The sequence below is a fragment of the Canis lupus genome, chromosome 4 (assembly GCF_011100685.1).
Source record: "Canis lupus familiaris isolate Mischka breed German Shepherd chromosome 4, alternate assembly UU_Cfam_GSD_1.0, whole genome shotgun sequence".
Lineage (NCBI taxonomy): Eukaryota > Metazoa > Chordata > Mammalia > Carnivora > Canidae > Canis > Canis lupus.
In genome coordinates this window covers 28,454,272-28,469,213 of record NC_049225.1, presented here as the reverse complement: position 1 = coordinate 28,469,213, position 14,942 = coordinate 28,454,272, and the positions used below count along the sequence as shown (strand labels likewise).

At 51.0% G+C, this 14,942-nt stretch overlaps 1 protein-coding gene across 5 annotated transcripts in view; it reads left to right on the top strand.

Annotated features, from left to right (window-relative positions):
• DLG5 (discs large MAGUK scaffold protein 5) overlaps positions 1-14,942 on the top strand; it is a 119,439-nt gene that overhangs the window by 64,922 nt on the left and 39,575 nt on the right. For all 5 annotated transcript variants that reach the window (XM_038534453.1, XM_038534452.1, XM_038534455.1 and 2 more), the window contains 2 exons: positions 8,753-9,012; positions 10,285-10,597. In XM_038534453.1, the coding sequence (XP_038390381.1) occupies positions 8,753-9,012; positions 10,285-10,597 (573 nt within the window). The remainder of the gene's footprint in view (positions 1-8,752; positions 9,013-10,284; positions 10,598-14,942) is intronic.

The following is a 14,942-nucleotide window of genomic DNA, read 5'->3' as shown; positions in this document are numbered from 1 at the left end:
TGTCTCCCCCGCCCCCTCATATATCTGTATCTACAATACATAGCATATATATTGAAATCTGTGAGTTTGCACTAACACTCCCAGTTCCAGTCCAATGCCACAATACCGTAGGTTCATTCTAGTTGCCTCCCTTCCTGTTTTTGTCAGCTCCCTCTTACAGCAGCGGGAAACCACAGCAAGGGTCAGGGATAGCCCCAGCTGAGTGTTTGTGTGCCTTCTCTGCCCTGGGGCCGGGAGTGCTGGCCACACCTCCCTGTCTTTACCTTTACCCACCAGTTCCTTGCTCCTTTATTTATGGGCATTTTTCCCCCTGTCCAAATTTGGCTCAGCCTTTTGACTTGGATTTAGCTTGGATTTTATTTTCTTTGAGTGATTTCTCATTTCAGATGTATTCCTGGCTCCGTCTCAGCCTAAAGAAAGTTCCATGGCCTTGCCAGAAAGTGGCAGAGTGGGACTTTTTTCAGGGTAGCAGTCATGGTCTCTTATGTCGCCCTGGAGGTTAGATGATGTTGCATATAAAGCAGTGGCACCGTGTGCCCACCAGTGTGAAGAACTCCATAAGTGTCTGCTGTCCTTCTTGCTTTTGTCCTAGGCCTCTCAAGGCTGGGCTATAATCTGCCCTCCTAGGGATGTGGAGTGGTTGCCATAGCCCCCATGCCCTGCTGGGGGTGGGGTGGAAGGTGGGGCAGCCACTCTGCGATCGGTTTGGCAGTTCCACAGACAGGTAAACATACAGTTCCCAGATGACCCGGCAATTGCACGTCGAGGTGTAGTCCCAAGAGAATTGCAAACACACATCCACAGAAACAGCTGTAGTGTCAGTGTCATAGCAGCAGCATTCAGAACATGGAAACGGTCCAGCTGTGGTCTGCTCTAAATGGCGGAATATGAACATTCAGCATAAAAACAGGTGACGCATTGACACTTGCCGCTATCTGGATTAACCTGGAAAACCTGGTGCTAAATAGAAGCCAGTCACAAAGGACCACACGGTGTCTGATTGCATTTGTATGGAAACTTCCGGAACAGGGGATTCCACAGAGACAGGAGAGAGACAGGGGTTGTTTGGGGCAGAGGGGTGGGGGGGATAATAATAAACAAAATAATAATAAATAAACAAATAATAAATAATAAACAAAATAATAAATAATAATAAACAAAATCCTGTTTATTCTGGAGGGAGGGGGAGTGCTGATGGGCACGGGTGTCCTTGAGGGCTGGGGATGACAATGTGCCGCGATTACGTAGTGGTGGTTACCGCACAACCTTACCAGGATTTACAGCCTGGTAAGTGTGCCGGCTCCACTGACTGGGGCCTTGATTGGGTGAATCGTACAGTGCGTGACTTCTATCTCAGAAAAACTCCAATTACCACCTTTTCATCAAAGAAAGTCTGCCCTCATGAGGCGTAAAGTTTCATGGGCTCCCAGTTCTCTCTTTACTGAGGACTTTCACAGCTCGAACAAACATCCGGACTGAGATTGCTCTCTCCCCTCCCCCCCCTTTTCCTGTTCTCCCCACAGATGACATGGGAAGGTGACTCGCCCTCCCCTCCAGCCCGTGCCTCGTGCCTCGTTCTCCTGTCCTTTCCTACAGCTGTGACCCTTGGAGGCTAGTTTGTTAACGGTGGCCAATGAGGTTCTCCAGTTCTCTTCAGCTGGACCCGTGTCCCTTGGCAAGTGCCACCTTAGGACCACATGAGGACAGGAGGCTGGCCGCTGCGGGGGTGGGGGTGGGTAAAGGTGCACCTCTGAGCTGCCAGGGCCACCACCGGGCTGTGGGAAGCTCATTCCTGGGTGGGTCAGCAGGAGAGGAAGCAGGGGACATGGGGGTGGCCACAGGTTTCCTCCCCACGGGGCCCCAGGGCAAAGGTTGACCTCGCTGGACAAGGCTGGTTTTGTTGCCTGGCTCCTCCCATGCCTTGTTAACTTGGAGAGGCCCTTGCGGGGTAAATGGTGCTGTTTGACTTGCGTGTTTGCTTGAGAGATTTGTGGGGCTCCACAGCCCTCCGCATCATTTATCTCTGAGGAAATGAGGCAGCCCTAGCCTGGAGGGGCGCCACAGGTCCGGGGCTTGGGGCCTGAGCCCTCTCCCCAGCTTTGCCAGTGTGCATAAGTGTGTTTGCATGCATTTGTGGTGGGGGAGGCTCGCAGCCTGGCAGCTCCATCTCCAGGCCCCTCAGAATGTGCCGTCTGGATTTTTCTCGGTTGCTTCTGAAATGCCCAGGAGAGCCTGGGCAGACACTGCCAAGCCTTGGTTAGGGGAGCAACATAGAGGATCTTCTTTCTTTACTACTGTGATGCATGTTCTTTAGTTAAAAAAGAAAAAAATCCTGCAAACAGTAAAGTCACCCACCCCCACCTCAGCTTTTGGTGATTCCTAAAAGTTGACTTCTTTTCTCAGATATCCCAGGAAAGGAGTTTCTTCGTTTCTTTATTGAAGCCCAGAGGGACGAGTGTTTCTTACCAGTGTAGAGATGGGGGCCATTCTCTTGTGGGCTTCCCTCGGCTCAGCGGCCCCCCTCCTGTGTGGGTGGAACCAAACCCTCAATGTGGGCCCCCCCCAAGCCCCCCTGGCGGGGGCCACTTCCTCCCTGTCCTCACAAGCTGAGGGGAGTCATCTCTAAAGACTTCCATGCCTGCCTCAGATGAGTTGTTTGCTGCCTGTCTCTTGAGAATTCTGGGCCGAATTAGATATTCTCTCTCACTTGGAATTCCACTTGCCTTGCTGGGAAGCTAAACATTTGCATGTGTGTGCACATGTGTGCACAAAGGATGAACTACCTAATAAGACTATAATCATCTGATTATAGAAAGGAAAAATTCTATACTAAATAGGATAGATTTTCAATTCTCTGGAGTTAACTATGACCATGATTTTTCCAAACTTCTTCAGAGGCTGTGATCACATTGACCCAGGCATGATTCTGAGCCCTGCTTGTAGAGGAAAGTCGAGAAGTGTTTGGGGGCCCGTGAGCCTCTTTGAGTGTCTGGATGCTGTCCCGTGGAAAGGGATCCTTCTACGTGACTAGGGCTAGAATGGGAACAAGAGGGTAGGAGTTGAGGAAGGCAAATTTCAGTTGAAATAGGCAAGACCTGGTCCTGCGAGTGTTCACCTGGGGGTAGGGCCGTGGCCAGAACAACACAGGCTGTGAGCCTGAGGGTCCCAGGTCCCACCACGTGATCAGAGCTGGACTGTGAGCATCAGAAGGGATTTCTGGGTCTGCTCTAGGGTTCTCCCTGACTAACGCTGTCTCCCCGGATCTTGTGACCATCCTGGCATCCAGTTCACTCTGCCCTGGATTGTCAGGCAGGCTCCAATCCAAGCTCCTCACGGTTGGAGCATTTGGGGGACTGTTTCCCAGGGAAGAAAGGCCAAGCCATGGTGTAGACCCCAGAGTCTGTTGTGGACTTGTGAAGATAGCAAGGCCCAAGGTGAGGGCTTTGTGCTGTGTCAAGGCTGCCTTTAGAACTAGTTTGTTTCTTGATGAAGCTCAGATGTGGCAACTGCAGGAGAGCCTCGGCCTGTCTACCCAGGGCTGCCACCTAGCGGGCGAGTCTGAGAACAGCAGCAAGGCCTTTGCAGAAACCAGTCTATGTCTTTGGAGCCAGTGGGGTTGGTTCTCACCTGGCTTAGGGGATGATTAGAGTGTCAGACATTTGAAGTGATTTATTTATTTAATTATTATGTATTTATTTTTAAGATTTGATTTATTTATGCATGAGAGACAGAGAGAGGCAGAGACATAGAAGCAGGCTCCCTGCGGGGAGCCTGATGCGGGACTTGATCCCAGGACTCCAGGATCACAGCCTGAGCGGAAGGCAGATGCTCAAGCACTGAGCCACCCAGGTGTCATTTTTTATTTATTTTTTAAATATTTTATTTAGTTAGTTATTTAAGGGAGAGAGGGAGAGAGAGTGTGTAAACATGAGCCAGCGTGGGGTGGGCAAGAACAGAGGGAGAAGCAGACTCACCACTGAGCACAGAGCCCAATGTGGGACTGGATCCCAGGACCCTGAGATCATGACCTGAGCTGAAGGCAGACACTTACCAGACTGAGCCACCCAGGTGCCCCTTGAAGCAATTTTTAATTGGAATGTTTGAGGTATGTCCACAAGTTAGGGCAGCCCAGTCTAGAAGCTGGACCTTTTCCAGACACAGGTGGAGATATACTGATTGACCCAGAAGACAAGAAAACTCTCCATTTGCTCTTTGTGTCCTGGGCACCTGTGGATATGAGTCCCTGTGGGATGCTCCTCTGTGTCATGGGCACTACAGAGGATGACGTGCTTGGTGTCCTCCAGCCCTCAATGTCTGCACCTGGAGACGTTCAGCTGTCCTGTTTATTCTGGACTGGGACTCATTTCTCATTCATGATTTATGGAAAACAATAATGTATGTCCCCATCTCACAGAAAAGATATTCCAAGTAGTTTAAAGATTTAATGTGAAAAGTAAAACTGAAATTTTTAGAAAAAATAATATGAGTATCTTCATGATCTCAAGGTAGGAAGGAGCTTCTCAAATAAAACAACCAAAGCCCAAACCAAAAAGGAAATGATTGATAGATTTTACTGTTTCAAAATGGGAAACTTGGTATAACATAAGACTCAGATTGGGAGAAGCTTTTGTAATATATACAACTGGGAAAGGATTAGTACCTAGAATTAATGATTAATTAATTTTTAAAATATATTTTTTTAAGATTTTATTTATTTATTCATGATAGTCACACAGAGAGAGACGGAGAGGCAGAGACACAGGCAGAGGGAGAAGCAGGCTCCATGCACCAGGAGCCTGACGTGGGATTCGATCCCAGGTCTCCAGGATCGCGCCCTGGGCCAAAGGCAGGCGCCAAACCGCTGCGCCACCCAGGGATCCCTAAAATATTTTTTTTACTGGGGCCCCTGGGTGGCTCAGTCAGTTAAATGTCTGCCTTCAGTTCAGATCGTGATCTCTGGGTCCTGGGATTGAGCCCCACACCAGGCTCCCTGCTCAGTGGGGAGCCCGCTTCTCCCTCCGCCCCTCCTTGCGTGTGCTTGCGCATGCTCTCTCTCTCTCTCTCTCTCTCATTTAAATAAATTAAATTACTTTATTTGAGAGAGAGCATGCATATGCACACGGGGGGGGGGGGGCGGCAGAGGGAGAGGGGGAGAAGGTCCCAAGCGGACTCCACACTAAGACTAAAGCACCCAGATGCCTCAGTACCTGGAATTTACAAATAAGCCTTCTAGAAAGAAAGGAAGAGAGAAAGGAGCAGGTGAAGGAGAGGGGAAGGCAAGTCAAAGGATATGACAAGACAATTTATAGAAGAGAAAATGTATAAAATCAGTGAATAGGAGACATAAGGAGTATTGCTCTATCTTTTTAGTAATTGGGAATGCAAGTTAAAAGAGCCCTTATTTGTCTGTGAGTTTGGCAATACTGTCAAAAAAATCTGACTTTCACCACAGCCGAGAGGTAGAAACAACTCACATCCTTTGACAAATAAATGGATAAACAAAGCACAGTACATATGTACACTGAAATATTATTCATTTTTAAAAAGAAATACTGTCACATGCTACAGCGTGGGTGACCCTTGAGGACATTGTCCTAAAGGAAATAAGTCACAGAAAGAGAAATAGTGTACGATTCTGTTTGTTTGAGGCACTTAGAGTCTTCAGACTCATAGAAACAGAAAGTGCAGGAGGGTGGGTGCCAGGGCTGAGGGAGGGGGGAACTGGGAGTTGTTTGATGGGGACCGAGTTTCAGTTTTGCAAGATGAAAAAGTTCTGGAGGTGGATCACACGACAGTGTCAATGTACGAAACACGACTGTAATGGACACTTCAAAATGTAAAAAATGGTGGAGACTGTTACGGAGACCGTTACGGAGACCGTTACGGAGACCATGGACGTGTCCATCAAACGGAAAAAGAATGTGTGATGTGCTCATGCAGTGAAGTACTACCTGGCATCCCTTCCCTGGGTCTCCAGAGCAACATGGAATCAACAGGAGCACCTCTAGTAAGAAGCATTAGGAATTTTCATGAAGGATCCTTGGGTGGTTCAGCAGTTTAGCACCTGCCTTTGGCCCAGGGCGTGATCCTGGGGTCCTGGGATCGAGTCCTGCATGGGGCTCCCTGCATGGAGCCTGCTTCTCCCTCTGCCTGTGTCTCTGCCTCTCTCTCTGTGTCTCTGATGAATAAATGGATAGAGTCTTTAAAATAAAAAGAAAAAAAATTTTCATGAATACGTAGGTAGTATAAAATGTTGTGCATGGAGATGGGTGGCAGCAAATTTAGGGGAACGATTCATTCTGGAGGGCAAGAGAGGGATGCTAGATACAAGAATGCAGCAGGGGTCTTAGCAACATCTGTGATGTTTTATTTCTTTGGAGAGCAATTTGAGACATGTGACTGACAAGATATCAGGATTAGAACTAGGTGGCAAATTACATTGCGTGTGCTGCTTTTTCTGTAGGTTTAGAAGATATTCTATTTTGTTTTTGTTTTCAGAAAAAGACATAAGACGATAGAATGGGCTTAGTGGTTGTTTTCTGATGGATTTCTTTGTTTGCAGCTCTGATCTGCCACAGTGAAGTATTTTTACCAAACAAGGTTTTATTTTATTTTATTTTTTAAAGATTTTATTTATTTATTCATGAGAGACACGGAGAGAGAGGCAGAGACACAGGCAGAGGGAGAGGCAGGTTCCCTTAAGGGAGCCTGATGTGGGACTTGACTGGGGATCACGCCCTGACCTAGAGGCAGAGGCTCAACCGCTGAGCCACCCAAGTGTTCCAACAATGAAGATTTTAACTGCCCAAGGAACCCATGTACTGTTTGTTTGGTTATTTATTTATTTAAGATTTATTTATTTATTCATGAGAGACACAGAGGCAGAGGGAGAAGCAGGCTCCCTGCGGGGAGCTCGATGTGGATGCAGGACTCAATCCCAGGACCCCAGGATCACGCCCTGAGCCAAAGGCAGACGTTTAACCACTGAGCCACCCAGGTGTCCCCATGTACTGTCTTTTAAAATAAGTTTGGATTTCAGTACCCTTGTCTTGTAAGATTTCCTTTGAAGGAAAGAGTTTTGCTTTAAAAAAAAAAAAAAAGAAAGAAAAGAAAGAAAGAAAGAAAGGAAAGAAAGAAAGAAAGAAAGAAAAGAAAGAGATAAGACAAAGGGGAAAAGACTGGCCACCCTGACCGAGCCGATTTCCAGGGTGCCCTGCCTCCCCAGCAGTCCGCCATCCTGGACTTACATGTGCTTACATGTCCTAGAGGAATAGGCTCCTTCTCCTTGTCTCCGTGATTTTGACTTTTAGCTCTGACTTGTTCATCGTATTTACTGAGGGCGAACCCTCGCTTCCGAGGGAGTATTCGGTAGTCCCAGATTCTTGTTCTTGAGAATGCAGAAATCTGATAACTCAGGGTCTGTGCTGAATATGCAGATAATTCCCGGCCTGTTGCATTTGGAACAGTCAAGCAGGCTTTTCTGGTTGAGTCCTATCATTTGAGGAATAAGGAAACTGAAACTCAGAGATGTGGAGTGCCCACCCAAGGGCTCAGATCCCCTGAGGTGCTTAGCAGAAGTCAGCAGGCCCCTGGCAATCGATTAACTCATCTGGGTTTTTATTCTTTAAACCAGCACCTTGAATGAACTTGAGTATCTGTAATTTGCAGTAGGATACTGTTTTACTTAAAATCCTCCCATGGTTCCCGTCTTACTCAGGATACAGCCTTTGCTGCGAGCCTTGAAGCTGTGCCCATGTCTGCAGCCTCATTTTGAATCCACTTCTTGTTCATTGGGCTCTGACTGGAGCCCTGCCCTTCTCTTTGTGCCTAGAATGTGTGTGGGGGTTCCTGCCTCAGGGCCTTTGCACTTGTTTGCCCCTGTGTGCTCTAACTGCTGCTCTTCATTTGCATCTAGACTCAGGAGTCACTTTCTCAGAGAAGCCTCCTTAAGCATTAGCCCCTCTATCTTTTCTCAGTAGCCCTTATTATACTTTGAACTTATTTTATTTATTATTTTTAACTCTCTCTCTCTCTCTCTCTCTCTACCTACCTGTCTGTGTGTTTATACCCTCCCAGGAGGATAAAGATCCATAAGCCGCAGTCTTTATGTGTCCTGTCCAGCATCATCAGTGCCTAGAATATATTAGATACCTGTGTTGAGGGGTCTTTAGCACCTCCCCCAGGTTTGGTGATTTGCTAGGATGACTCACAAAACTCAACATGTAATCATACTCAGAGCTAAAATTTATTTCAGTGAAAACACACGAAGCAAAATCAACCAAAGGAAGAGGCACATGGGGCAAAGTCCAGAGGAAATCAGGTGCTGATTTTCAGGAGGCTTCCCCTGTGGAGTCACACGAATTGTGACCTACTGCCTGCCCAAGGAATTTACTGGGGTCCTGCCTCCCAGGCACCCTCTGCCCTGCATGTACTGGGATTCTGGACTCCCGGAAGAAAGCAAGGAGCCCATCAGGTTCCCGGATGCCAGCCAAGGGTCAACTTGCCAGCAGGCCTTCCTTAGGATAGAAGTCCCCGGTCTGCTTCGGGGGCTCTTTTCTACACACTTAAGAAACATTTGTGGATGAGGAAATTGACCAGTGTGAGTGCAGGGCCTGTGGAATCAGACCTTAGGATGCCTAATCTCCCTCCTCGGTCACCAGTACTACTCGCAGACAGACAGACGGAGAGTGGTGGGAGTTTGTCCCACCTCCTGTCCTCAGGCCCTTGGTAAGTGTGACTCTCTGGTCCCCAGGTGTTGAAGCTCAACGGGTCATCAGAGATTCTCAATAAGCTGTATGACACGGCCATGGACAAGCTGGAGGTGGTCAAGAAGGACTACGATGCCCTGCGGAAGAGGTACAGCGAGAAAGTCGCCATCCACAACTCCGACCTGAGCCGCCTGGAGCAGCTGGAGGAAGAGAACCAGCGTCTGTTGAAGCAGACGGAGATGCTGACGCAGCAGAGGGACACGGCCATCCAGCTGCAGCACCAGTGTGCCCTCTCCCTGCGGAGGTGAGAGCTGCCCTGCCCGTCCCCCGTGTGCGGGGAATGGCCAGAGGGCCACACGGGCTTCCTTTGCCGCAGGCCCACTCTCCTTTATGGGCTTATTGCTGGCAGCCAGGCTCCCAGCCACTTGCAGGGGGTAAAAAAAAAAAAAAAAGAAAAGAAAGAAAAAGGGAGGGGGGCTCTAGTGACTCTGCCCTTTTTTTTTTTTTTCCCTGCCTTTTTATTCAAAAAATATTTTGGGGGTATTTGGGGAACATTTTGTTGGCACTCCATGTGGCTTGGGAATTGTGTTCCTTCCTCCCATCCGAATAGCTCTGGGTGTTCTGACCATCCTATTTCTTAGGTCTCCGCGCAAGCCTCTTCCCTCTGTGTCACCCACCCACCCAGCAAATAGAATTATTTGCCCTAAGCATTGTTTCTTCTAAAATGTCATTTTTAAAAATGTATATATAATCTGTGTGTGTGTGTGTACATGTATCTCTGTATATCTGTATGTATTTCTTTCTATATATACACCTGCCCTCAAACAGCATTTCGTAACGTGTGTTCCTATGGAACACCAGTTCCCTGGAGCATTCATTGGCATCCCATGCAAGGTGTTCTCTGGAGATAGAAAGGATTAGGAATTGCTGAATTATACTCAGACAGGAGTCTACATTGCAGGACTTCTCAGAGCCTTCACTCTGGTACCCTGCACTAGCTGCTCCAGGACGGGACAGTGTTTCCCAATGTAAGCCATTAGAGAACACACTTCTTTTTAATGGAGTTCCATGAAGAATTGGTATTCTAAAGAACATGCTTTGAGAAGTGCTGCTGGAGAGCTGTGGGTTCTGGCTCGCAGGGTTGCCTCTATGGAAGGTGGCTCCTGGCCTGGAGGGACCGAGCTGTCATCTTGCATCAGTCACCCACACCAGGCCTTATCGTCTGTATCTGGGAAATGAGGTGGTCAGACTAAATGATCATTAAGGCCAGTCTTACCTCTCATATGCTGTGTTTCTAGCATTGTTTTCTTTTTATTCTTAAAAAACAATGTTACTTGGCTGTGGGAGAAATACACTGTTATTTCTAGTAGAGCCGAGGGCATGAAGTCCTCAGATCAACTTCTGGTGTTGGTGGGAGGCTGAGAAAAATTCCAGGTCCGGGGGCACTGGCACTCGGTGACTTTCCTCTTTGAGTGGTGCGGATGACCTCACTCGAAACTTCATGCTTGACTGTCCAGGACAGCAGAGCTGCCGGGCAGGTCCCCGCCCCCCTGTCCCAGCTGCCTCTCTCCCCCAGGTTTGAGGCGATCCACCATGAGCTGAACAAGGCCACAGCCCAGAACAAGGACCTGCAGTGGGAGATGGAGCTGCTGCAGTCGGAGATGACCGAGCTGAGGACCATGCAGGCAAAAATGGCCAAAGAGTCAGAGAAGTACAAGGAGGAGCGGGACGCGGTGTACAGCGAGTACAAGCTCATCATGAGTGAGCGTGACCAGGTCATCTCCGAGCTGGACAAGCTGCAGACCGAGGTGGAGCTGGCCGAGTCCAAGCTCAAGAGCAGCACGTCTGAGAAGAAGGCCGCCAGCGAGGAGATGGAGGCGCTGCGGCAGGTGAGCAGTGGGCAGCTGGCCTCCCAGCCTCTGAGAAAGCGACGCGAGAGTGGGGCTGGGGTGGCCACCGTGTCCTGCACTGGTGGCCTCTTCCTGAGTCAGAGCAAAGGGCTTCTCCTGTTAGGCCTGCAGGCTGGCTGGGTTATGGGATTCCACCTGGGAGGCTGCTGAGCTCACACCTGGGGCCCAGCTCCAGCCTGGGCTGCAGGGCATGCAAAGGGATGTCCGGCTGTGGTCCGGGCCTTGGAGCTTACAGTGGTGCAAGTAAGTCAGGTGATACACACAGACGTGTGTGCTCTGTGCACAGACACTCTCACACCCCAGCTGGTGGTCGAGGGCGCGTAGGTCAGCCTGGTGTTGGCGGTCACTGCATGTCTCAAAGACTTGCCCCTTGGTAAGATCCCAAGGCCAAGTACCCAAAGCCATTGATACCTTTGGCCTTCTGAATCCAGAATAGACCCCTCAGATTTCTTTCCTTTTCCCCTTTCCTGGCCCCCAAACATCTGAGGAGTCTGCTCCTTAAAGATCTGAAGTCCTGCTGGGGAGAAGCTGTGCTAGGCTGAGCCCAAGGGGCTTTAGGCCTTGCTCCCTGGGGGAAATGCCTCCAGTGTCAGGGGCTGGGCTAGAGTAGCACCAGAATCGGGCCACTGAGCTGGACTCCTGGGTGATCAGCAAGGGCTCTCTCCATCTTTCCTGCCTGAGCCACCTTGACCTCGTTGCTGACACGGTTTCCCCGTAAGTCCAGGTGAGCCCTGCTGGGGCTCGTGTGAGCTCGTGGATTCGCTGTTGGAGGTTCCCTTCCCGTTCTGTTGTGTGGCTTCGCTTAGAACTGCTGAACTGATCACAGCTGACTTTTTCCCACTGAAAGAGTCCTCTGCTCCTGCCCCTCCATTCTCCTGCTCTGCAGGTCAGGATGTAGCCTTCGAGACTGGTCTGTGAGGAGCAAAAAGCAAGGTGTTAATGGTCAGACAGGTAGGTGGAGGCAGCGTGCGTTACATTGTTGTGGCAGGGCTGGCACCGTAGGGGTGGCCGGGACTCTGAGTCTCTCTGCAGATAGGGATGCAGAGATATCCTGGCGGTGCAGGGGGCCGTGGGCATGCAAGGTGCAAGGGCTCGTCCTGGGGGAGCCGCACTCCTCAGTCACGGGTCCTCTGGCCTCTCTGGGCCTCAGTTTCCTCTACAAAATGTACATGAGAGCAGTGCCTCACAGGGTAGTTGTTTACTTTATCATTAAGATCATCACGCCCATCATCCTGATCCTACTGCCCTGTTAGGACCTGCGTGAACCCTAGGAAGTTGTTTTTATAGGCAAAAGTGGGCCATTAAGAGCGATTTCATATGACGGGAGTGAGACTTCTCCAGACCTCGAAGGCGAAAGCCTCATGAAAAGGACTACCTGCTTTGATGAAACCTTTGTAAGGGCATGATGAGAGAGGTTTTAATAAGCAAAGGTCATGGACTAGAACTTGGTCATTGTCCTAGAGAAACCATCCCCTCATTTTCACATTGCTGGTATCTGAATTATTGGGGAAAATGTCGCTACTAAATAAGAAAAACAAAACGGTGAAGAAGCAAACTTTGAGTCAGTCGCTAAAGGGAACCGTCCAGGAGAACGTGTGACCCGCGGAGAGGGGGTCGGACCGCAGCGCCCTGGTTCCGGGGTTGACTGGCTTCCCTCAATCGGTCGTCCCCGCTCCCCTGCCCCAGCACTCGGCGTCCTGGCTCCCGGGCCTTCGCAGGGGGCATTGGCTGGGTGTCAAGCGTGCCTGTCAGCCGAGGCAGGAATCTCTTCTAGGCACTGTTCCGAGTCAGCAGGCTGGAGAGGAGAAGCCCCGCTCCCACCCGGCGCCTTCCAGAGCTGGAACCCTCGGCTCCTGCGGCCGAGTTTGGCCGCTCAGACAGAGCACACCTGCCGGAGGAGGCCGGTCGTGGCCTTGGCCTCCGGCCCTGAGGTGTGGTGGGAGCGCCTTCCCTCCCAGGCCCGGCCGGTGCTGGGGTCCGTGGAGGCCGGCCTGGGGCCCGCTGCCTCCCTGATCGCAGGACTCTGCTCACTGCGCTCAGCGGCGGAGGTGGTGCCCTTTCTTCCCACAGACTCTGTTCTCTGCCCCCTCCCCTCCCCTGTGGCCCCCTCTCTCTCCCCTCTCACTGCCCTCTTCTCTGGAGTGCGCTGTGGCGAAGAGGGCTTCGGGGGCCCGTCTGCGTCCTGGCCCAGCCCGGCTGTGCCCTCTCCCTGCGTCCCCCCCTGAACGGGCACGTCTACAGGAGCTCCGTCGCGGGCCACCGTCACGGCCCCTGGGCACAGGAACTGCCCGGCCGGCTGGTCTCCACTGCTGGGGAGCCGGGGCCCGCCAGGTGACAAGAGCCCGAGCTCCCGTCCGCCCGTAGGAAGGCCAGTGTGCTCGCTCAGGGGGGGCTCCCCCTGTCCTTGCCTTCCTGCCGCCCCTGAGGCAGCTGTGGCTCTGATGTCCTGTGCGGTCGGTGGCGCTGAGCTCGGACCCGAGGGCCAGAGTGGAGCCGTGTGAGGGAGGAGGTGCTGTCGGGGCGAAGGACGGCCTTCTGAGAGCTCGGAGGCTATGAGCCGCCCCCCAGGTGGGAGCCACGGGTCAGGTCGCTCAGGAGCACCTTCCTCTCCCAGCACCCCCGCGTGCCTCCGTGGGGTCTGGCTTGTGGGCTTTGTGCCTGGGCCGAGTGAGTGACTCGGGAAAACCAGTCCCTCTTGTCCCGAGCCTGTGGCCCCAGGTCACCCAGGGCCAGAAGGAGGTCTCGGGTGGTGCCCTTGCAGGTGAAGACCGGCGGCTGGGAGAAAGCACAGTGTAGAGGGCCTGGGGGGCCTGGCGCTTCCTGGGCCCCGAGCATCCTCGTCAGTGTTAGCACGGGATCACACCGAGGGTCCTTTCAGATACCTCACCGTTCTTCTCCCCTGTGGGTACAATGAGGTCTCGTACTTCTCGTGTTCCTCATATGGAAGCAGTGTTCCGAGAGTGAATTCATTTTGGAGACCTAACCGCGGGGGGAGAGGGTAGGAGCTGCCCAGTGGTCAGTGCTGGCCTGTCGTGTCTCCCCTCCGGTCCTCATCCGGAGATGGTCGTCCAGGGCAAAGTGGAAAGGCCTTGCAGTGAAACCACATGTACTACAGTGTTTTGTTTTGTTTTTAAAGATTTTACTTATTTATTCATGAGAGAGAGAGAGAGAGACAGACAGGCAGAGGGAGAAGCAGGCTACACGCAGGGAGCCCGATGTGGGACTCAGTCCTGGGACCCCAGGGTCACACCCTGAGCCAAAGGCAGATGCTCAACCCCTGAGCCACCCAGGCGTCCCCAGTAACACAGTTCAAATGTAAAACTATATTAATATACTATAAAACATCAAGTAAAATGTAACTTTAAATAAATGCTATCATTAAACCTATTCCTTATTATAATAAGTCCTTGATGCGTTTAACAGTAGTAATTGGTCTTTAAAAAATAGCAAAGTAAACAGATCCTCCCCACGACATGAAAGTGGGAAAAAATCAAAACGGAAATTATTGGAATTGATCTCGGAAAATGTGAGGTGTGAGCCAAGGTGTACTTTCTGTGCAGACTTTAGTCTTGACTCTGTACTTGAGAGATGAGCGGGGCCTGTGAGCTGACCCTGTGTGTTTTCCTCTGTCTCATCCTCCTGTCTTGGCTGAACCTTTTTTTTTTTTTTTTGCTGAACCTTTGAGGTCTTTTCGAACGCGTCTTAGCCGAGGTAGCGTGTCCAGCTCCGCGTGGACGGCAAGCTGTGGTTCAGCAGAGGCCTGTTTGTCTTCCTCGCCCCTGCTGCTCAGAGGTGGGGATTCCTGGCGCAGATGCAGCGCCACCTGCCCCTCTCGTGTCCTGTCTGTGCTTTGTTTCTGAAAGCCTTCGAGCTGCATCGGGAATTCCTCCTGCGGTAGACACTCACTCTGTCATTTCCCCCCGTGTCGTCTAAGGATTATTGGGGTACAGAGGGAGCTTTTTCTACAAGTGCTTCCAAGACTTTGATTCAAAATGGTAGCAGAGCATGTAATGCTTTGGGGAGGTGTCAAGGTGCAACTGGTTCAGATTTCAGCTTTTTTAAACAAACTGAGACACACAGGACTTCTCCAGCGAAAACACTGGGGTATTTTCGGATTTAAAAATAACTCTGGGTCACCTGGGTGGCTCAGTTGGGTAGTCGTCTGCCTCCGGCTCAGGTCATAGTCCCAGGGTCCTGCGATCGAGCCCCACTTGGGGCTCCCTGCTCAGTGAGGCGTCTGCTCCTCCCTCTCCCTCCACCCCTCCCCTCCACTGTGCTCTCTCTCACGCTCTCTCTCTCTCAAATAAATAAATAAAATCTTAAA